Source organism: Physcomitrium patens, chromosome 3, assembly GCF_059467195.1.
Source record: "Physcomitrium patens ecotype Gransden chromosome 3, ASM5946719v1, whole genome shotgun sequence".
NCBI classification, from domain to species: Eukaryota; Viridiplantae; Streptophyta; class Bryopsida; order Funariales; family Funariaceae; genus Physcomitrium; species Physcomitrium patens.
In genome coordinates, this window is record NC_143412.1 from 18,981,315 (window position 1) to 18,999,327 (window position 18,013).

At 31.7% G+C, this 18,013-nt stretch overlaps 1 protein-coding gene across 4 annotated transcripts; it reads left to right on the forward strand.

Moving 5' to 3' along the window:
• The first annotated feature begins 1,113 nt into the window (after nt 1–1,113).
• LOC112280131 (golgin candidate 6) lies at nt 1,114–8,790 on the forward strand. 4 transcript variants are annotated; one of them, XM_024515224.3, is made up of 20 exons: nt 1,114–1,339; nt 1,664–1,723; nt 2,098–2,153; nt 2,300–2,427; nt 2,585–2,637; nt 2,901–3,047; nt 3,259–3,332; nt 3,537–3,606; nt 4,195–4,248; nt 4,456–4,551; nt 4,702–4,752; nt 4,917–5,006; nt 5,138–5,251; nt 5,523–5,594; nt 5,790–5,975; nt 6,201–6,313; nt 6,414–6,462; nt 6,728–6,793; nt 6,981–7,763; nt 7,987–8,790. In XM_024515224.3, exons 2-20 carry the CDS (start codon nt 1,679–1,681, stop codon nt 8,560–8,562), a joined length of 2,823 nt encoding a protein of 940 aa, XP_024370992.1. In that variant the 5' UTR covers nt 1,114–1,339; nt 1,664–1,678; the 3' UTR covers nt 8,563–8,790. The 4 variants fall into 4 exon arrangements, with proteins under 4 accessions (XP_024370992.1, XP_024370993.1, XP_024370991.1 ...); XM_024515225.3 differs by having other exon boundaries at nt 1,115–1,339; nt 2,545–2,637; XM_024515223.3 differs by having other exon boundaries at nt 1,321–1,548.
• Nucleotides 8,791–18,013: the final 9,223 nt, after the last annotated feature.

Here is an 18,013-nt window from a genome sequence, read left to right on the forward strand (position 1 = left end):
AAATGGTATAGTTATTTAAGTAATTTAACATAAACAGAACTTAAATTTTGGGAACTGTTAAATTAATCAAAGCATTTACTAAATCAACCCACCCATCCTAACCATCATCAAAGAATTCTCCATTATTGCTAGTTCCACATTGGTTGGATCCGTAACCAATGATGATGGGTGGATCAATTTAGAAAATTCTTGGGTTGATTTAACAATCCCCTAAATTTATATTTTGTTATGTATAACAAAATCATGAATTTTTTTATATTATTAAAACTTGTGTTTTTTAATTTTATTTTGATGTACTTTTAATGTACATTCTCTCCTTAGGTTGAATTCAATTCAAAATCATGAGTGACATATATATATATATATATATATATATTTAATTGTATCTCCTTACAAGTTACAATAACATAAATAAATAAATAAACATATAATAAAACCACATAATATACATTAAATATATTATGGAAAAATTACCCTCTTCATATCAATATGCAATATAGTATTTTTTTGTAGCTATAGTTGTAATCCAACAAATGTTAAACAATAATATTATATTGTTGGCATGGCTAGGGTCTTATTGTATGTACATGTATGCAATGTATTTGAAAATCAGAAAAATAAAATAAAAATAAAAATAATAACAAGAATGCACGTTTTCTTATTTGTTTCGGAAGAAGTAATAGAAGTCTGATGTGTTATTGAAACATATATCATATCAACGATATTCAATTGAAAAAAAAAGGGGAAAAGGAAAAAAAATGAAAGTGTGCCCTAATCACCATTACTCACGCACATCCAAAAAATTTCAGAATTACGAGTTAATTCAAAAATAGATGAATTCTATTTTTCGTTTGGAATACACTTAATTTCAGGACCTATAATTTACTTGTCAAGAGTTAAAAGGAAAAGGTACATCCCCTATGACCAAGCGTCCGAGTCTCTCAAGACCTATCTAAGACCGTGCCGCGGGACCAGGAATCTTGACATGCGACGCGGGAACGATGGGAACATGGGAATGAAAGTAAGATGGATGCTAAACTTGGATGAACGAAGTGAGGCCTCGGAGCCCTCGCTTGAGTCCGAGGAAGAAGTCGTGAGCAGCATTCACGTCACCGGATTCATCGCATTTTGAAGGTGTTGTTAGTTTCATTTTATTTTATTTTGTTTCCGGACCAGGTTCCGATTGTGGCACTCCGTTCATGTGATCGATCATTCAGAGCTCCAGTAACATCATCGTCAACCGAGGCGGGTGCAGATCACAAGGCTACGAGTTTGACTCGGGACTTTCTTGCAATTAGGGTTTTATTTCTTCAGGCACCGAGGAAACAGATTGCAGCAGGTCCGTGTAGTCATCTCAATGTCGCAGTTTGGGGAGAGCGCATCTGAGTTGGCGCCCTCTTTCTGCATCCTTGAACTTTTTAAAGGGTGTGAGTAGGGGCTAGACGTTTCCACTTGGTGATTTGGGGCTGGCAGAGCGAATATCTTTGTAGGTTGGAGGTTCTGGTGCCAGATTGGGGGAAAGTTTCTAGGGTGCAGATGGATTTGTGGGTGAGGTTTTGATTTTTGATTTCGGCTATTTGTTGTCAGGCAGATTGTATGTTTTGCATGGGTTTTGCGAAGTAGGTTCACTTTTGGATAATTTGTGGTTTGACTAACTGAACAGCGAGGTGAGCGGGCCATGGCGTTTAAGTTGGGGTCTTTGAACCTCAACGCAGTAGCTCAGGTATATGGCTATCATGGTCTCCCACGCAAACGACTTGTTCCTGGTCATGGTTTTACGTCTCTACAGAGATCTCGCTTTGTAATGTTTCATATTTTTTAATTACCTCGATTTTCCCAATGTGTTGAATCTGTTTCTTCATTACGTTATTATACTAATGCTCAATATTGTGGAAATAACATAGGTCAACTCGTTACATTTGCAATGTATGTTTGATTTAGGCCAAATGAATATTATTTTATTTTATGTTTTACAAGGATTTTTTTCCCAGCCGGCCATGGTTCATGTTTTCCTAATGTTTATTATGTCACAATTTTAATTCGAGTATAAATGCAACAGTCTCTATCGTTCCAGTATTGATCTACATGAATGTGTAGGGAGTGGGCGGGCTGGTGTTTGGAACCAACAATTATGGTCGTGATGAAGATGATGGGTAAGAACTGAAAGTTTCTTGTTTCTTCTCTTGCACGAATATTTTAAGGTCGAATATGCTCAGAATATTTGAAAAATGAATATTCGAGCGTGGTAAACACATGTCATTGATATGATGGATAATGGACTGCATACGCATTGCTACAGGGGAGTGGAGGAACTTTTGGAGCGGATTAGCAATGGCAAGCTTGCTGACGATCGACGCAATGCCATGCAAGAATTGGAGGCCGCCGTAGCAGAAAATCGAGCCGCAAAGCTTGCATTTGGAGCAATGGGTAAAACTTGAACGGCATGCTCACGCAATCGTTTTTAATGCTGAATTTGAATTTGTGTTAGGATACGTTTGTAGTAGTTCTTTCTTGGGATTTATTAGATGCATGGGGCTGTTTCAGGTGAATGCTGCTTTGCTGAAGACCCTTTCTGTGTAAACAGGGTTTCCTATTCTTATGGAAGTTTTCAGGGAGGATCGTGAAGACTTAGAATTGGTGAGTTTGAGTGCCTCTCTAAACTTGTTGCTGCTGGTTTTTGGGTTTTCGCAGTCTAATTATTGGCTTTCTCTTGCCAATGTCTTTTGTGTTTGATCGTTCCGGACTTGCTGTTGTCCACTTTGAGATCCGTCATGGCATGCATCAAGCACTCATACAAGAGAGGATAATAGTTCGTTTATTGTCATATTATAGTACCAACTTTGTGGAATTTCAGAGTTAGGAACGGATATCTTGCCTATTATTGAAGTGACAATGTGTAGGTGAGGGGGGCACTGGAGACTCTTCTTCATGCGACAACAACAGAAGATATAGGGCAAGAGGAGCCTGGCCAAGTTCAACCGGGCATTGTGAATTCGGAATTATTTGCACGAGAATCTGCCAGTATCGCACTTGTGTTGAGCCTTCTGGTAGGCTCCCTAATTTACATTATGCGGTCCTCATTTTGTGTTTACGTCGTCGTAAATTACCCTTTTGGATTTTTTGCTTTTAACTCTACGTTTTTAACAATATAGTTTGTTTGACTTGTTTTTGTTTTTGTTTTTTTTTTCTTTTGTCTTTTGTTGTTTTTGGGAAGCATTTAGGATTCAGCCTGATAATGTGAGATGCTCTTTTGTGTAGGATGAACCAGACTTTTATGTGCGGTATCACACACTGCAAATTTTAACCGCCCTGCTTACGAATTGCCCTGAGAGGTGTGCGGAGACTCAAGCCTGAATGATTGCTAAGTGATTTTGCAGGCTTGTAGTCACGTAGGTGCAATCTGGTCTACTTAGATTGCACTTTTCCTACTTGATTCTTAAATCTATTACCCCTTTAAAGTTTCCTAATCATTCTCGTTCTTCTGTATTTTGTCTCAATATTTACATGGATTATTGATGGGGTGGTATGTGGCAAAGGCTGCAGGATCTTATACTCTCTATACCCCAGGGTATCACTCGGTTGATGGACATGCTTGCTGAGCGTGAGGTATATTCACTGCCTTATTCTGTTTGCTTGTATGAGGTTGATGAGGGATCAGTGCAATTGACTGCATTTGTATTATCAGATATATTGGTCTAACTTGATACTTCCTGCTCACAGTGCTTATCCGTTTCGGTTTACGTAAGAGGATAATGTTGAGTGTCCCAGTGATGGTGAAACTTTAACAAGTTTATCGTTCCAATTACCGAATCTTGTGTTGGATATGAAGAGACATCTGAGGGACACCCTGATCTTGTCGCTCTACAGCAGTGAAAATCTTTAATGCTTTCTCCTAGTTATGGACCTCATTCTAGATCCCCTTCCCTGGAAACCTGGTTTCATACGAATAGCTTGCTAATATCGTGGGTTAGATCGCTTGGCCTGTTTGTTTTCACTTCTGTTAGTTCATGCGTGACGTTTCATGATTTTTTTTTTTTTTTTTTTTTTTTTTTTTTTTTTTTTTGAAAGCAGTTTTTTTAATATAAATATTATAGGCGGTTGCGAGATTGGTCTGTTTTGATAATTATAAAGAGTCTGGCATACTGAAACATTTTACGCATCACCTTGCTTTCCTTTTCTTTTGTGCTGATGTAGGTTATACGCAATGAAGCATTAATTGTGCTGGCATATCTCACACGATCGGCTGAGGTATGACATCTTTATATGCAAATATCTTCGTCAAGTTGCGCTTTGTTGTATGTAATGTCGTTCCAACGCTAAAATCTAAATTTTGAGTTGAATGCCTTTGTACGTTGCAGCTTATTTTATCTGGAAAGCTACATATTTAATAATTACTGTTTGAATCATCCAAAAATCGTGTAGTATCTGATCATGGACTCGTCTATGTGTGTACAGGAAATTCAGAAAATAGTTGTATTTGAAGGTGCTTTGGATCGCCTATTCAACATAATCAGAGAGGAAGGAGGCTCAGAAGGAGGTATCATCGTGCAGGTACACTCCTTTAAGATGGTTGCGATTCTAACATTGTTGTAAATATCGAACGGATTTCATTGGTAGTTCTTGTATTCATATACGTATACAACTTTTAATCAATTGTAGGGTACATATTCACGGTTGCGTTGTTGTCCACTGATGTCTCAGGACTGTTTGGAGCTGCTCAACAATCTTTTGCGCAATAATCCGTCCAACCAGGTTAGCAGTATTATTTTGTTCGTTATCTTGTTTTGCTTGTTGCCGATGATGTGAACATGATTTTGTGCAACATAATATGTATGATGGGATGGGCGTAAGATAGATCTATTAGTAAAAGATTGAGCTTGAAAAGTATTGCGTTCTTATGTTGAGATGGCTTGCAGATTTTCTTAAGAGAAACTTTAGGGTTACAATGCGTTGCTCAGCTTCTAAAGTTGCGAAAAGGCAGTGCTGATGGCTTCACGCAGCAGAAGGTAGTTCCTACTCTGATTCTAGTTACTGTCTCGTAAAGTTGAACTCATGAGGCTTTTGATTCACTGTGATGCATATTCATTGGCTTTAGCATGATTACTAATTCACTGTTGGGTTGAATTTGAGGGGACAGTCAATTAATCTGTTATGTGCACTGGAGACCGTTGCGCTTTTACTTTCTGGCGGTCCTGATGCAAAACCAGGGAAAGATGCAAATATTGTTGCAAATCAAACGCTGCTGGCACAGGTTCTTCTTACGTTGATGTCTTTGAGGCTGATCTTTTGTAGTTCAAGTTTGGGGGACATAACCGTGAATATTTTGGTCTGCAGAATTCTTGTGTACTTTCTTCCCAAGATCTTTGTTCTCTAGTACCATGTAGATAAACATTATGTGTAAAATACTTGAGGGTCTCTTGTTTGTTTCTATGCTGGGTGTGACGATTGTTTTAGGAAATTTGTGTTTTTTTTTTCTTATTATCTCGCTTTTGCTGAGTGGTCTGACTTTGAATTCTCTGTAGAACAAGCTGCTGGATATTCTTCTCGCTCTCTCTGTGGAAGGGCGAGTATCAGCCGTTGCCATCCGCTGCTCGGTGAGTTAGATCTGTGAGTCAATACTTGTTGGAATTTTGTTAATATAGGCGAATAGATTATTTCAAGGTTAAGGTACTGCATTGGTGCAAGCTGACATGGGTCACTCGGATAACAATCAGAAAACTCAGATACTATCAGCCATAACTTCGTTTTTTTCTTTACATCTCTGTATTGTAAACTTGGATGTTGTGCAGGCCTTAAGATGCATAGGTGATTTGGTAGTGGGACATCCTGCGAATCAGGTTCTTCTTGGAAGCAAAATGATTGGAGAGGAGCCTGATGCGGAGCCAGCCTTACATTGTGTTTTGAGATCTTTGTTAAAAGCTACAAATTTAAGCGAGTGTATTGCAGCTGAGTATGTCGTAAAGTGTTACTGTGAGGTGAATTCGTTTCTAAGATTTTCTCAAAGTTTGCTTACTTAAGATATTCTTGATATGCTCCAAACGTTCTTGTTGCCGTGCCTAGTTATCCCCGGTTTTTGTAATTAAGCATTCGGTTCTAGTATGTATTTTGCGGTTTCCTATTTAAGATCGACGTGATATGTTTATCATTTCGATGTTTGTCATGTCTGTCACATGGCTGAGTATTGGAATTGTTGGTCGCAGGGGAATTCAGATGGGCAGACTATGCTCGCATCCACCATTACCCCTCTTCCCCAGTCTATTGCTCAAGGGAATGATCGATTGGTTGATGATGAAATTCGCCCCTCGTTTGGGAGGTCAGTCTTTTGAGATAAGAGTTTTTTCCGCTTAGACTCGTGCTTCGGTTGCCTTAGTTATGTGGTTGGACATTTCTAATGTTCTTGTTGCGTAGTGCAGTATGCTTGTGGGGGCTCTTATCTCCAGTGATGGACGAAACGATTTAGAGGTTTGTACTTATTATGATAAAACATTTGTGTCCAATCTACCCTAATCCTGGTTTTTTATCTCGCAAAATTTTGTGTTCTACTTCAAATATTAAGGCATGACGTTCGACCTACGTTGTCATTAATTAGTCTCTGCTCCATGTCTGCTTCGCCATGCTGATCTTTTCGTAGGATTTTAGTGCTGCCGGACTTATCAATAAGATTAGTTTTTATGAAGCTGTTTGATGTATTGACATACTTACGTTGTGAGTGCCGTGCCTATTTCAGGCAAGCTGTAGGGCAGCAAGTGTGTTGTCACATATTTTGAAGAACAACGTCCAGTGTAAAGAGCGGGTACGCACTTCACCTTTTTTAGCACGTTGATTCTACTGTTGTTTCCTTGCATTAGATGCCTGATGAAGAATTAACGTGAAACGGTACTAAAAATTTGTCCTTAACGACTCACAAAGTTATGGTAAGTACGGTATTTTATGCTTCCATTTTTAACCTTTCTCTATTTTGTATCTGTGTATGTAACCAGGTGTTGAAGATTCCGCTTAAGATCCCTTCTTCCTCCGCTTCCCCTCCAGAACTTCTGATGCCTTGTTGCATGAAATACCTCGCAGCCGCATCACCTACTAAGTCTCCTAACAATCCTGAGACTATCTGGCTACAGCCTGTGTTTCTAAGGTTGCTGGTCACGTGGGTCGCTGAATGTCCACCGGCTGTAACTGCTCTTTTCGAGCAACCAGCCCATCTCCCATTCTTGATCGAGCTGCTTGGAAGCACTGGATCGCCTGCCAGTGTACATGTGGCAGGCCTTGCAGCTGTTCTTCTAGGCACGTGCATAATCTTCAACTCAGAGGAAAATTCCACAGACTCTTCTGCGGTTGTAGACCTTATCAGCCAGAAAGTTGGTCTTACAAATTTCTTTGCTAAGTGGGAGGACATGGAAAAGAGCTCGCTCTTCGCTTCTGCTCTGTCATCGTCTAGACTTCCCCAGGCTTTAACAAGATCTACGGCTGCAGCTGCTGCAGCAGGAGATGGAATGGTTTCTGTCCCCTTTGATCAGCAGCAGCAGGTCCAGATGTATGGTGGAAGTGACAAGGAGCCTCTGGTTACTACATTTTATGATGCTGAGTTTGTTACGTTCCTGAAGCAACTAGAGCCACTCATAAAGGAGAGGGTAGTGGATTTATTTTCACGCCCTAAGGCCCGTGTCGTTGTGGATTTCAAGGGGTTCGAGCAAAAGAAAGGGGAGAGTGACTCTGAATATATGCATCGCTTAAAGTCGTTGTTGCAGGCACAAGCACAGGAGCTGCAGGTATGGCTTTTGAGTGATCTGATGCCTAGTCTTTTTATTTGTTTTCACACGTTTTTTTTGTTGACGATAGACATCAGTTTCTCCACTGCACTGTTGATCTAGTGGTGGTGATATCAGCCTAGACTTTGAAGTCTTGTTCCCCATTGATTATCGAGTTTTGACCACTCTTTATCTGACTTCAAATCTAGCAATTCCTTATTTATGTATTGTACGTCCTCTCCAGGAACTTCTCGAGAGGAATTCGGCTATCACAAGCGATCTTCTATTACACTCTAAGGGGGATGGGTCGTCACAATTTGAGGATGGTTGCGCCATTGCGTCTGTTATTCGAGGAAGGAATGGAACATCAGCAAACAGGGCTGAAGTGGAGACCCTAAAGCAACAACTTGAAGTTGCTCAACAGTGGGCTGACGCAGTTCGCGACGAGAAGAACGAAATTGAAAAGGAGTATGCTCAATTCAGACAAATGGCTGCGGAGAAGGAAAATGATTTTAAAGGCCTGTCTGATGCGTATAATGCTCTCGAACAGGAGAATTCTCGTCTTGAAGACGACAACATTACTTTAAGAAAAGCTTTGGAAGGTGGTGGCGTGGTTCCTGCGTCGCTTTCCTCGAAGGAGCTTGAGGACGAGCTGAATGAATTGCTAGTATGTCTCGGTCAAGAAGAAACCAAAGTAGAGAGGTTAAGCGCCCGGTTACGAGAACTTGGCGAAGATGTTGACAAACTTCTCGACGGTATAGGGGACCAGGATGGGGAGGCAGATGCCGAAGACGATGATGAGGACGAAGATGATAACTAATCTAACTATTTGCATCGATGCTCATGTAAAGTAGATGCAAAATGTAATGTGCCATCTTTGAGTGTTCATGATTACCGATTTGGAAATTTAGCCTGTGAATATCAGAAGAATCTCCCACATTTGGGGTGTTGGTGATTAATTGGAGTCAACCATCGGCCTACATGTGGGGTGAGGCACATTGTACTTCTGTTTTTACATGTTCTTTTCAAGTTTCAATAATTATTTGTACAGTATGTGGTATAACAGACATGTGCAGAATGGAACCAGGTGCAGTCTCATGTTATTCTTGTAGTCGTGTGATCCACTAAGTTCATGAATGCATCCAATACGCCTGAGCGTTGCAAGTTACCCTTGCTGTGGAGTATCCGGTAAATGTTATATAATTGTTATATTAAAGTTCTCATGGTTCAAAAACCTCGAACTAAGCACTCCATCCACCAAATATTGCCTAGCTTCTTCAAAACCCTCAACCTGCATTTGTTAATAATAATTATGTATGAATTTATAAATGAATTTGCTTAAAATGCAAAGTGTTGAAAGCACATAATTATAGAAGTTAGTGGCTCTTTGATGAAACAAACAAATATTGTAATCATGAACGCATAACATACCTATAAAATCTTGAAAGTCAAACTAATAAATGAATAAATAAAAACTATTTTCAAACATAATTTATGAACTAGAGAAAATTTTGACAATAGATGATTTCAAAAGTTCTCTACATGTTCTGCAACGTTAATGTTAGACTGAAATATGAAGTTGAAACTTGCTACATAGTCAGAACTTTGAGTCTATTCAAACATAATAAGTATTCATGACTAGTATTACAGTCTCTGAGATAAGGATAGAGCTGTATCATAACAAAGACCTTGACAGGCACCATGTTGTACTGTTGTTGAACAACTTGATGCAAGTTGTCCTTAAAAATTTCCATTTGAGGCCATTAATGCTGACCCATTACTGTTCCTGTGAATGTTCTACTTTGGATAACAAGTAAGGATCCCATTAACGGCTTTTTTTTACCAATATCTATAATGATATGGATGAACAAAGTTATTTTGAGAAGAAATGAAATGCAACTTTCATAGAGAATTTGAAGGACAAGACTGAATAGTCATGCTTTTAAAATTGGTTCTGAAGAATCAATAATGGATTTTGTTGGTGCACCATCATTCTTTCATTTTTGTGTGCCATTCTACTCTTCTTTCGCTCCTCCACTTAACCATAGAAGATAACCAACACTTTTGCTTTTCTTTTGTTCTTTCAATCTCTTCTTATTCTCTTCATAGATTTTATTTATTTATTTTTATTTATTTTATCTATATGCTCTTTATTTCTTTCTTTGTTCTCCATATTAAAGCTTTGTAGTTGTAGTTGCTTTGCAAATTATTTACTTTTTTCACTTCTTTGATTATCAAATCAATTCACTTGAATCTTTTTCATTCTTTACATATATAAGTTTGGTGTGACTGTATTTTAAATTGTCTTACAACTTTTCACTTCTTATAGACAATATCACCAATAGAGTATATTTTAACTATATTAAAAGTAACTTTAATTATGATCTTTAATAAGTATATTAGTTTATTGATACAACAAACAAATAATAATTTGGCAAAGATTAACATTCAACTTTTTTACTAGATATAAAACTAATTTGTAGATGATTCAAGAATATTTTTGCTTTGAAATCTAATAAATTATTTTTGGAAATAAGTATTTTTAATAAAATTAAAAAAGTTTTATTTTATTTTATTATAAAAACTAAAAAATATAAAAAATAAGGTTAATTATTTTTTATAGATGTGTTAGTAAGACATCAATCTTGCATTTACAGGACATCATCTTCTACTTTTGACACTGTTTTTATATAAAAGTGCACAAAGATATATATATATATATATATATTTCAAATACAAATATTATTTGATAAATCTATCATTCTTGCATATGTTTCTCTCATATATTCTTTCAATGCTAATTCCATTGCCATTTGCAAGATTTTGCACACTTGCTATAAAGCTCTACAAATAATGCATGTTCACACATTATAAGTAGCAACTTGGTTATAGTTTCTATAATTTTTATACTTAAGATTATTATCCTTGTTTCTTACTTTGAATCCAAAACGGTTCTTTTATACTAAATATTTAAAAGATTTTCTATAATTATAAATTAATATTGGATTAATTTTTTTGTCAATAACATTAGAGATAACATATAAAAAAATGCAATTGTCCAAATAGTAAACAAAAAAGAATTGACTTTATATGAGTCTACAAAAAAAATCCTATTAAAAGATAAAAAAAATGATGAATACAACAAACTCAAGAATGGATTGTTTCTTTCAAATAATCCTTAAATACAACTAAATACCAAACTATTTTTGGAATCTCAAAATTGTGAATACTTGCTACTTTGAATCCAAGAGATAATATTGTGGCTTATTTTGTGGCAAGAAAAATGAAAATAGACTAGAAGAAAATAACAACTATATTTATGAAAGCTATTATTTTTCTCAAAGTCATTACAAAAATCCTCTCCTTGACTATTTGACCAAAGGTATATGGAAATATTTATAATTAATAAATCACATTAAGTGCAAAAAATTCTCATGGATAAGCAACTAATTCAAACTTGCTAAACATCTTCATCAAAAAAGAAGAAAAATGATATGAGAAGAAATAAAAATGAAAAAATTATGCATTTTTTTTATTACCAAAATCTATTATAGAGATTGCTTAAGAGCATTTATCAAATTCTATTAATTTTTTCAATTGCATGCACAAAAAAACAAATAAGATTCCAAAAGATAATATTATACTTATTATCTCACGTACCTTTTAAGTTACTTCCAATTATTATCATAATAAAAAAATATTAGATGTTATTTGTAAATGAAATGAGTTTTTTTCTACTAACTAGTGCTGCTTACTATTATATTGCTTTGAGAGTGTAGAAGAAAAATCTCATTAGAAATAGACCTTTAAATATATGAAGAAATGTTTTGGCAACTATCTTCTTTAGAATTGCTTAAGTTTTTTTACAAATCAAGGATTAGCCTTGATGATTTTATTTCTAAGTATACTTTTGAATGCTAAAGTATTGCTTTGCATTTCACATATGCATAAGAATGTTGTTACAAAGGTAAAGCCTATCAATACAATAAATGATCAATTTGACAAGTTCATTTAGATGTAACAAACAATGTTCATCATTATGACAAGAAATGAATTTAAAGGTATTTGAACCAATACTAAAGCATTTTTGGTGACACCTGTATACATGTTTTTTTATGTATGCTTATATATGACTTTTGTATAAGAATACATAAAAAATATGTATCATTTACTGAAGCTTGGACCAAATACTTTCTTTATTTGAGCCATGTTAAAACATCTTGTATTTAGAGAAGGCATGCAAAATTGAAAGCATGAATAAGAGTTGTCATGAAACATCTTCTTATTGTATATAGAAAACCATAACTTACAAATTCTTAACAAAAACATGACATCACCTAAAAAGTTTTGAAACAAAATCAAACCTCTTAAACAAGCATAAAGTTAATCTATTTTAGAATGAAATATTGCAAATGTATTATTTGCATTAAATTTTATATAGCCATATCTTCTTCTTTATTATGCATTTCCTATCAAAGTACAAGTTTCTAAACATCAAAATGATTCAATAAGCATTCAACCAATATCATTAATTTTGATTTCTTAGCAATATAGATTAATGCATAAGTATATTGTTTGATTGTTATATATATATATATATATATATATATATATATATAAGAATAATATTTTAAATTCTAAAAATATAAGAATTTATGAATATAATAATATATATATATATATATATATATATATATATATGTTTCTGCATTCTATTTAAATTAAAAATCTAAACATGTTATATCAATGTAAAATTTATGTAGATTGTTTAAAAAATATAAAAAATTACATTGTTAAGTTGTTTGATTTTTAAATAAAATAATTTATATTTTAATTTATAATTTATTAAAAAATGGATTTAAGAAATAAATTATTAAAAATATTAAAAATAATCATAATAGTTAATTGCCTGTAGTTGAGTTTCATTGTTTAAGTCTAATTGCATGCACTAGACAAACCAGACTTAATTACATGCATCATTTGCTCCTAACTTGTAGAGTACAAAAATATTTGTTTTTAAATAACATTTTGGAAAGAAAATTACTCAAATTTATGTTAATAAATTTTAAAAACCTAGCCTATTCCAACTCTACATTTATGTTAATAAATTTTAAAAACCTGGCCTATTCCAACTCTACAACCTTATTGAAGATAATAACATATAGGGATGCATGATGGAAGCAAGTCTACTAGAAATGAAATCCCCAATATGCAAAGTTTATGAAATGTTTTTTATATTTACAGAACTACAAAATATCCAAAATCTTTAGGATTCTCATTTTGAAGCCATATTCAAGGATTATAGGCAGTATGGCCTTGTAGACGGCCAATATTGGATTAATATAGTTTTTAGAGATATATGCCATACTATAATAGTCTTAAAAAATATAAATAATCAAGTGAAATATTTTTCAAAAAGATATCAAAAAAAAAAGGAAGATAAATATGTATATTCAAGAAAAAATTAAAAAAACTATTTCTAAATTCTAAATTCTAAAAAAAATCTTAAAATTAGAGTAAATGCAAGAAAAGAATTGACTGGAGTGAGAAAGGTCTTGCTTTTATATATGCTATCATATTAAGAGCTACATTGCAATGTTCTATAGAACCTTCAGTATGTATCCAACTTGCAAGATACATGTTTGACTTGCAAGACAAGTTTCTTATATGTGTGCTACATGTCCAAATTGTATTACAAGTAGCTAATATGTATGATACATGGTCCATCTATTGGCCAAGTTTTCAACCTATTAATCACTTGCAAATATACATAAAGACAAATTTGAATCTATCTAGCTTTTAAGAAGCTTTTCCATGAGATATTATCAAATTTACATACTTTTTTTTTTTTTACTTCTACCTATTCATATTATCTAGATTATTATTGAAATAACTAACATAGACTCTGATCTTCCATTTGATGGAAAATAGGTCATTTTTGGCAATGATTTATGCCAAGTCTTGTTAATGATTCAAATTTAAAGTTATGTGCAAATTATGAATACTTTAATTATTAAAAATATGCTGTAAAGAAGCATTTGAGTCTTTTGCTTATTAATTAATATGCTTATATGAGATAACAAACAAAAGCCGCTATTTTTAAAGACTTTATTTTACAAGTCGGAGTTGACACAAAACTAGTAAAAAATTACCACATCTAAATTTTCAATTAAATAATCATTGCTACCTTATAAAATCTTTTTTTTTTTTTTTTTTTTTTTTTTTTGTCTTCTTTGATATTTAAGTGAATGCTATCAATGTGAATTGTATTTTGATATATACTATTTTTATTACAATAAATGACTATGCAAACATCATTAATAATAAAGTTGCTTTAATATTATTGGAATAAACAATAATATAGAAGAATTTTGACTTAGCTCTTAAAGACATCAAATTTTTTTATTAGTTTAAAATTTAAAATTTGCTTATAATTATTGACTTATCTCTATTCAAACTTAGACTCAAATTTGGTGCTCCAATTATATGTATTGACTATCAAAAAGTCTTAAGGTCAGATAATACATAATATTGTCATGGATATAAATATTTACCTAGATAAAAAGTGCTATGTTGATAGGTACTAGGAATTGCACACGTGAATAGCTTGTGATACAAGGTAATGATGTAGCATACATATAAGAAACTTGCTTAGCAAATTAAGACATGTGTTGGAAGTCCTACAAGACATCGCCAAATAGCTCCTAATAGATAGTATATATGACAGTAAGAGTGAAGCCTTTTTCACTCTTGTCAATGCCTTTCTAATTCATAGTCTTCTTTTAAGACTTTTCAATCTTCTTGTCTTTAGCAATAGCCATTCCAGTTTAATATTATATCATCTTTAAGTGATTATTTAGTCTTTTCAAGTGATGCAAGAGTTTATTGATCTTCTAGTTCTTTGAGGTTCATCTCCTTGACAATTTGATAAGAGTGGTAGCTCATTGTTCTTTTCTTATTTTTAGAAGTGAGTGGATTATCCTACTTCAAAACATATCTCTTTCATATGTTTTGAAGGTTAAGGACTATCCCCTTTTAATCTAGCATTTTAATTTTCTAATAATGGTTTTTTCTTTAAAAAGACTAAATTATCTTTTTTTAGAAATTTTTATTTAATATTAGAAATTACACATTATTCTCTTCTTATAGATTTATTTAAATTTTCTATAGAAGAAAAATTATGGATGCTACCCTTCATGAAAGTGAGAATAGATTTGTAACAATTGCAAATCTTCATGAACTTATCAATATTCTTAGGATCAAAATCTCATATATCTCTAATATCAACCATGGAAGTAGTATTTTGTGAATCACCAAATCAACTTTTGATTTTTTTTAGGATAAAACAAGATAACAGTAGTGCTAAAAGAAAATTGTTACTTGAAGATGAATGTAGAAGGTGCTAAATGAAAAAAAAAATAGATATTGTGGATTATTTTTAATAATTATTAGAAATTTTAATAAAAAATTCCAAATTAAGAAGATATATTTAAAATCATTAATTGATTATTTTTATAATATTTTAGAAAAAATTTAAAATATTTAATTTTTTTAATATTATAGGATATGTATGTAATTGAAAGAAGACATTTATATGGTCTATATAAAGTCTAAATATAATATTAGCTATGTTATATAAAAGATATAATATAGAATTAAATATATAATATAATATAATATATAGCAGTATATAAGATAGATCATATTATAGTATAGATAATAAAATATAAATATAGTATCTATATGGGGGCCATTGTATACTAGATATATAGCAGTGTATTGCATCCATGTATTGGGCTCCTCTAGTATCATGTGATAATATGACTATATAGTGAAAAATAAAAATATAGATTTTATTATAGAAGAGCCTAGTAGAAAGATGTAATAGAAAAATAAGAATAAATTATAGAAAGATAGTGAAAAGTTTAATCTTAATGCTGCTTTTTTATAGAAGGAACTTCTATTTAATTTGTAAAAGCATAAATTAGCCAAAAAAAAGTAAATGGAATAAGAAATTGATATAAGCATTTTAAAGAAAAAATTAACAATAGGTTAAAATAAAATTTATCTCAAATTAGCAAAATCTGATATCCAGAGAAAACAAGTTGTCAACTTAGATCAAAATTAGTCCTTAAGGCATAAAACTGCACATTTATGACAACTCTAAGATTCTTTTGCAAATTATATAAAAAAAAAAGATTAAAGAGGAAATTAAAAAAAATATTTTAAAATATTAGCTTTATAATATTTAGATTAATATTGAGATTTTGAAGAATTTTCAAATTTAATAATGTATTCAATGGATTTAGATTTTAAAAAATAAAAATAGATTTATGAATTTTAAGATTTTGTAAGTTTTGTAGTATGTTTGTGGATAAAAATTTTACAATGTGTTTTTTTCTCTTATGCATAGCAGCGTTGCACCTATTTTTTTTTGTTTTTTGTTTTGTTTTATTTTGTTTTTTCTTTCTTGTACTTGTTTAAGATTTAGAGCTCTCTTTAGTGGTGAAGAATGTGGTAGTACTGCAATGCAACAACTATAGTAAATTGACAGCAAGGCATTGTGTAATCAATATTAAGGACTAGCAATAGAGTGTAGTGTCATATAATAATACAACCATAAGATAGAAAAAAAGGTATTTCATTATAAAATAATCTAATTAAAAAGATAAAATAAAAAATATAAATAAAAGTTAATAAAATCTTATAATATTAAAATTACTTTTTATGAAAATAGATTCTACTTAATTTGTATTACCATAAATAAGACAAAATAAAATAGATTAGAAAAATAAAAGATATAAGCATATGTAAGAGAGATTTGGAAATTTATTTTATAAAAAATTACTTCAAGAAAATAAGAATTGATAGCCAAAGAGGATTGGTTGCCAATCAAGGTCAAAATCAGACTTTGAAGAACAAAACCAAGCATCTATACTATTTCTAGGATTTTTTTGTCAATCAAATAGTAGTACTAAGAAGAAAACTAGTGAAGAGATTTTAAGAGTTGATTTCAAGTTATTTGAAATAATATTGAGATTTTGAAGGATTTTCAAAGTTAGTGATGTCTTTGATAGGTATAGGTTTTCAAAAATAAAAAATAGTTTATAAATTTCAAAATTTTGTGAATTTTTTGGTATTTTTATAAATAAAATTTGATAATTTATTTTTATATTTTTTGTAAATTTTTGTAAAATATTTGAGATCAATCAATTAGTTAAATTGAATAGTACAAGAATTTGTGTGGATTATAGTCTCGGATAATTGAGATTTAGGATCAAAGAGGGATTCCACAATTTGGCAATATTTACTAATTTAATTAAAGAAAAAAATTAATAAGAGAAATTTAGACTTAAATATCTACATAAAATCTAATTTTTTTCACAAATGAATGATTCAACAAGGAGAAATCTTTGTTGAAAGATCAACATTAAAGTTAGAGAAGGAAAGTGGCTAATGACTCAGAGATTTTGGAATCTTTTCTTGCAACTAATAAGTCCAATTCTTCTCAAATTTAAAATTCTTGTTAATTTCTTGTTGATTGAAGTCTTAGTAAAAATTTAGTCAAGATCTACTATTCAATTAATATTTATTGAGATTTCAAACAACTATTATAATTGATTAAAATTTACTTGGAATTTTCTTGAGGTTATTTAAAATTTGGTTAAGATTTAGGATTATTTTAGAGTTTGATTAAGGTTGGTCTTAGGCTTAGAAATTGATTAGGATTTAGGATTTAATTAGGACTTCATTAAGATTTGACTTAGAATTTGATTAAGGTTCATTATAGTTTCAATTAAGATTTCAATTAGAATTTAATTAGAATTTTACTTAAGATTCATTAAGATTCATTAGGATTTATTAAGATTTCAATTAGGATTTTAATTAATATTTAATTAGAATCTGATCTCAGATTTGATTAAGATTTATTAAGATTTTAATTAAGTTTAAATTAATATTTGATTAGTATTAATTTAAGCTTTTTATTTTTAATATTTTAAAAATAATTTATTTTTTAAAGATTTCTATTTATAGTTTTTAAAAAGATTATTAATATTTCTTTAGGATTTTATTTTTTATATATTTTAAGGATTTCTTTATTATAATCCTTTGATATTAATTTATGCCTTCTTTGTGTTTCTTTTTTAATTTCTTTTAAATTTATTTTTTATTGATTAAATTTTGATTAAGATTATTAAAGATTATTTAAAGTTTATTTAAGATTCTATTAGACTTTGTAGAATTTTTTTTGTATTTCTATTTATCTTCTA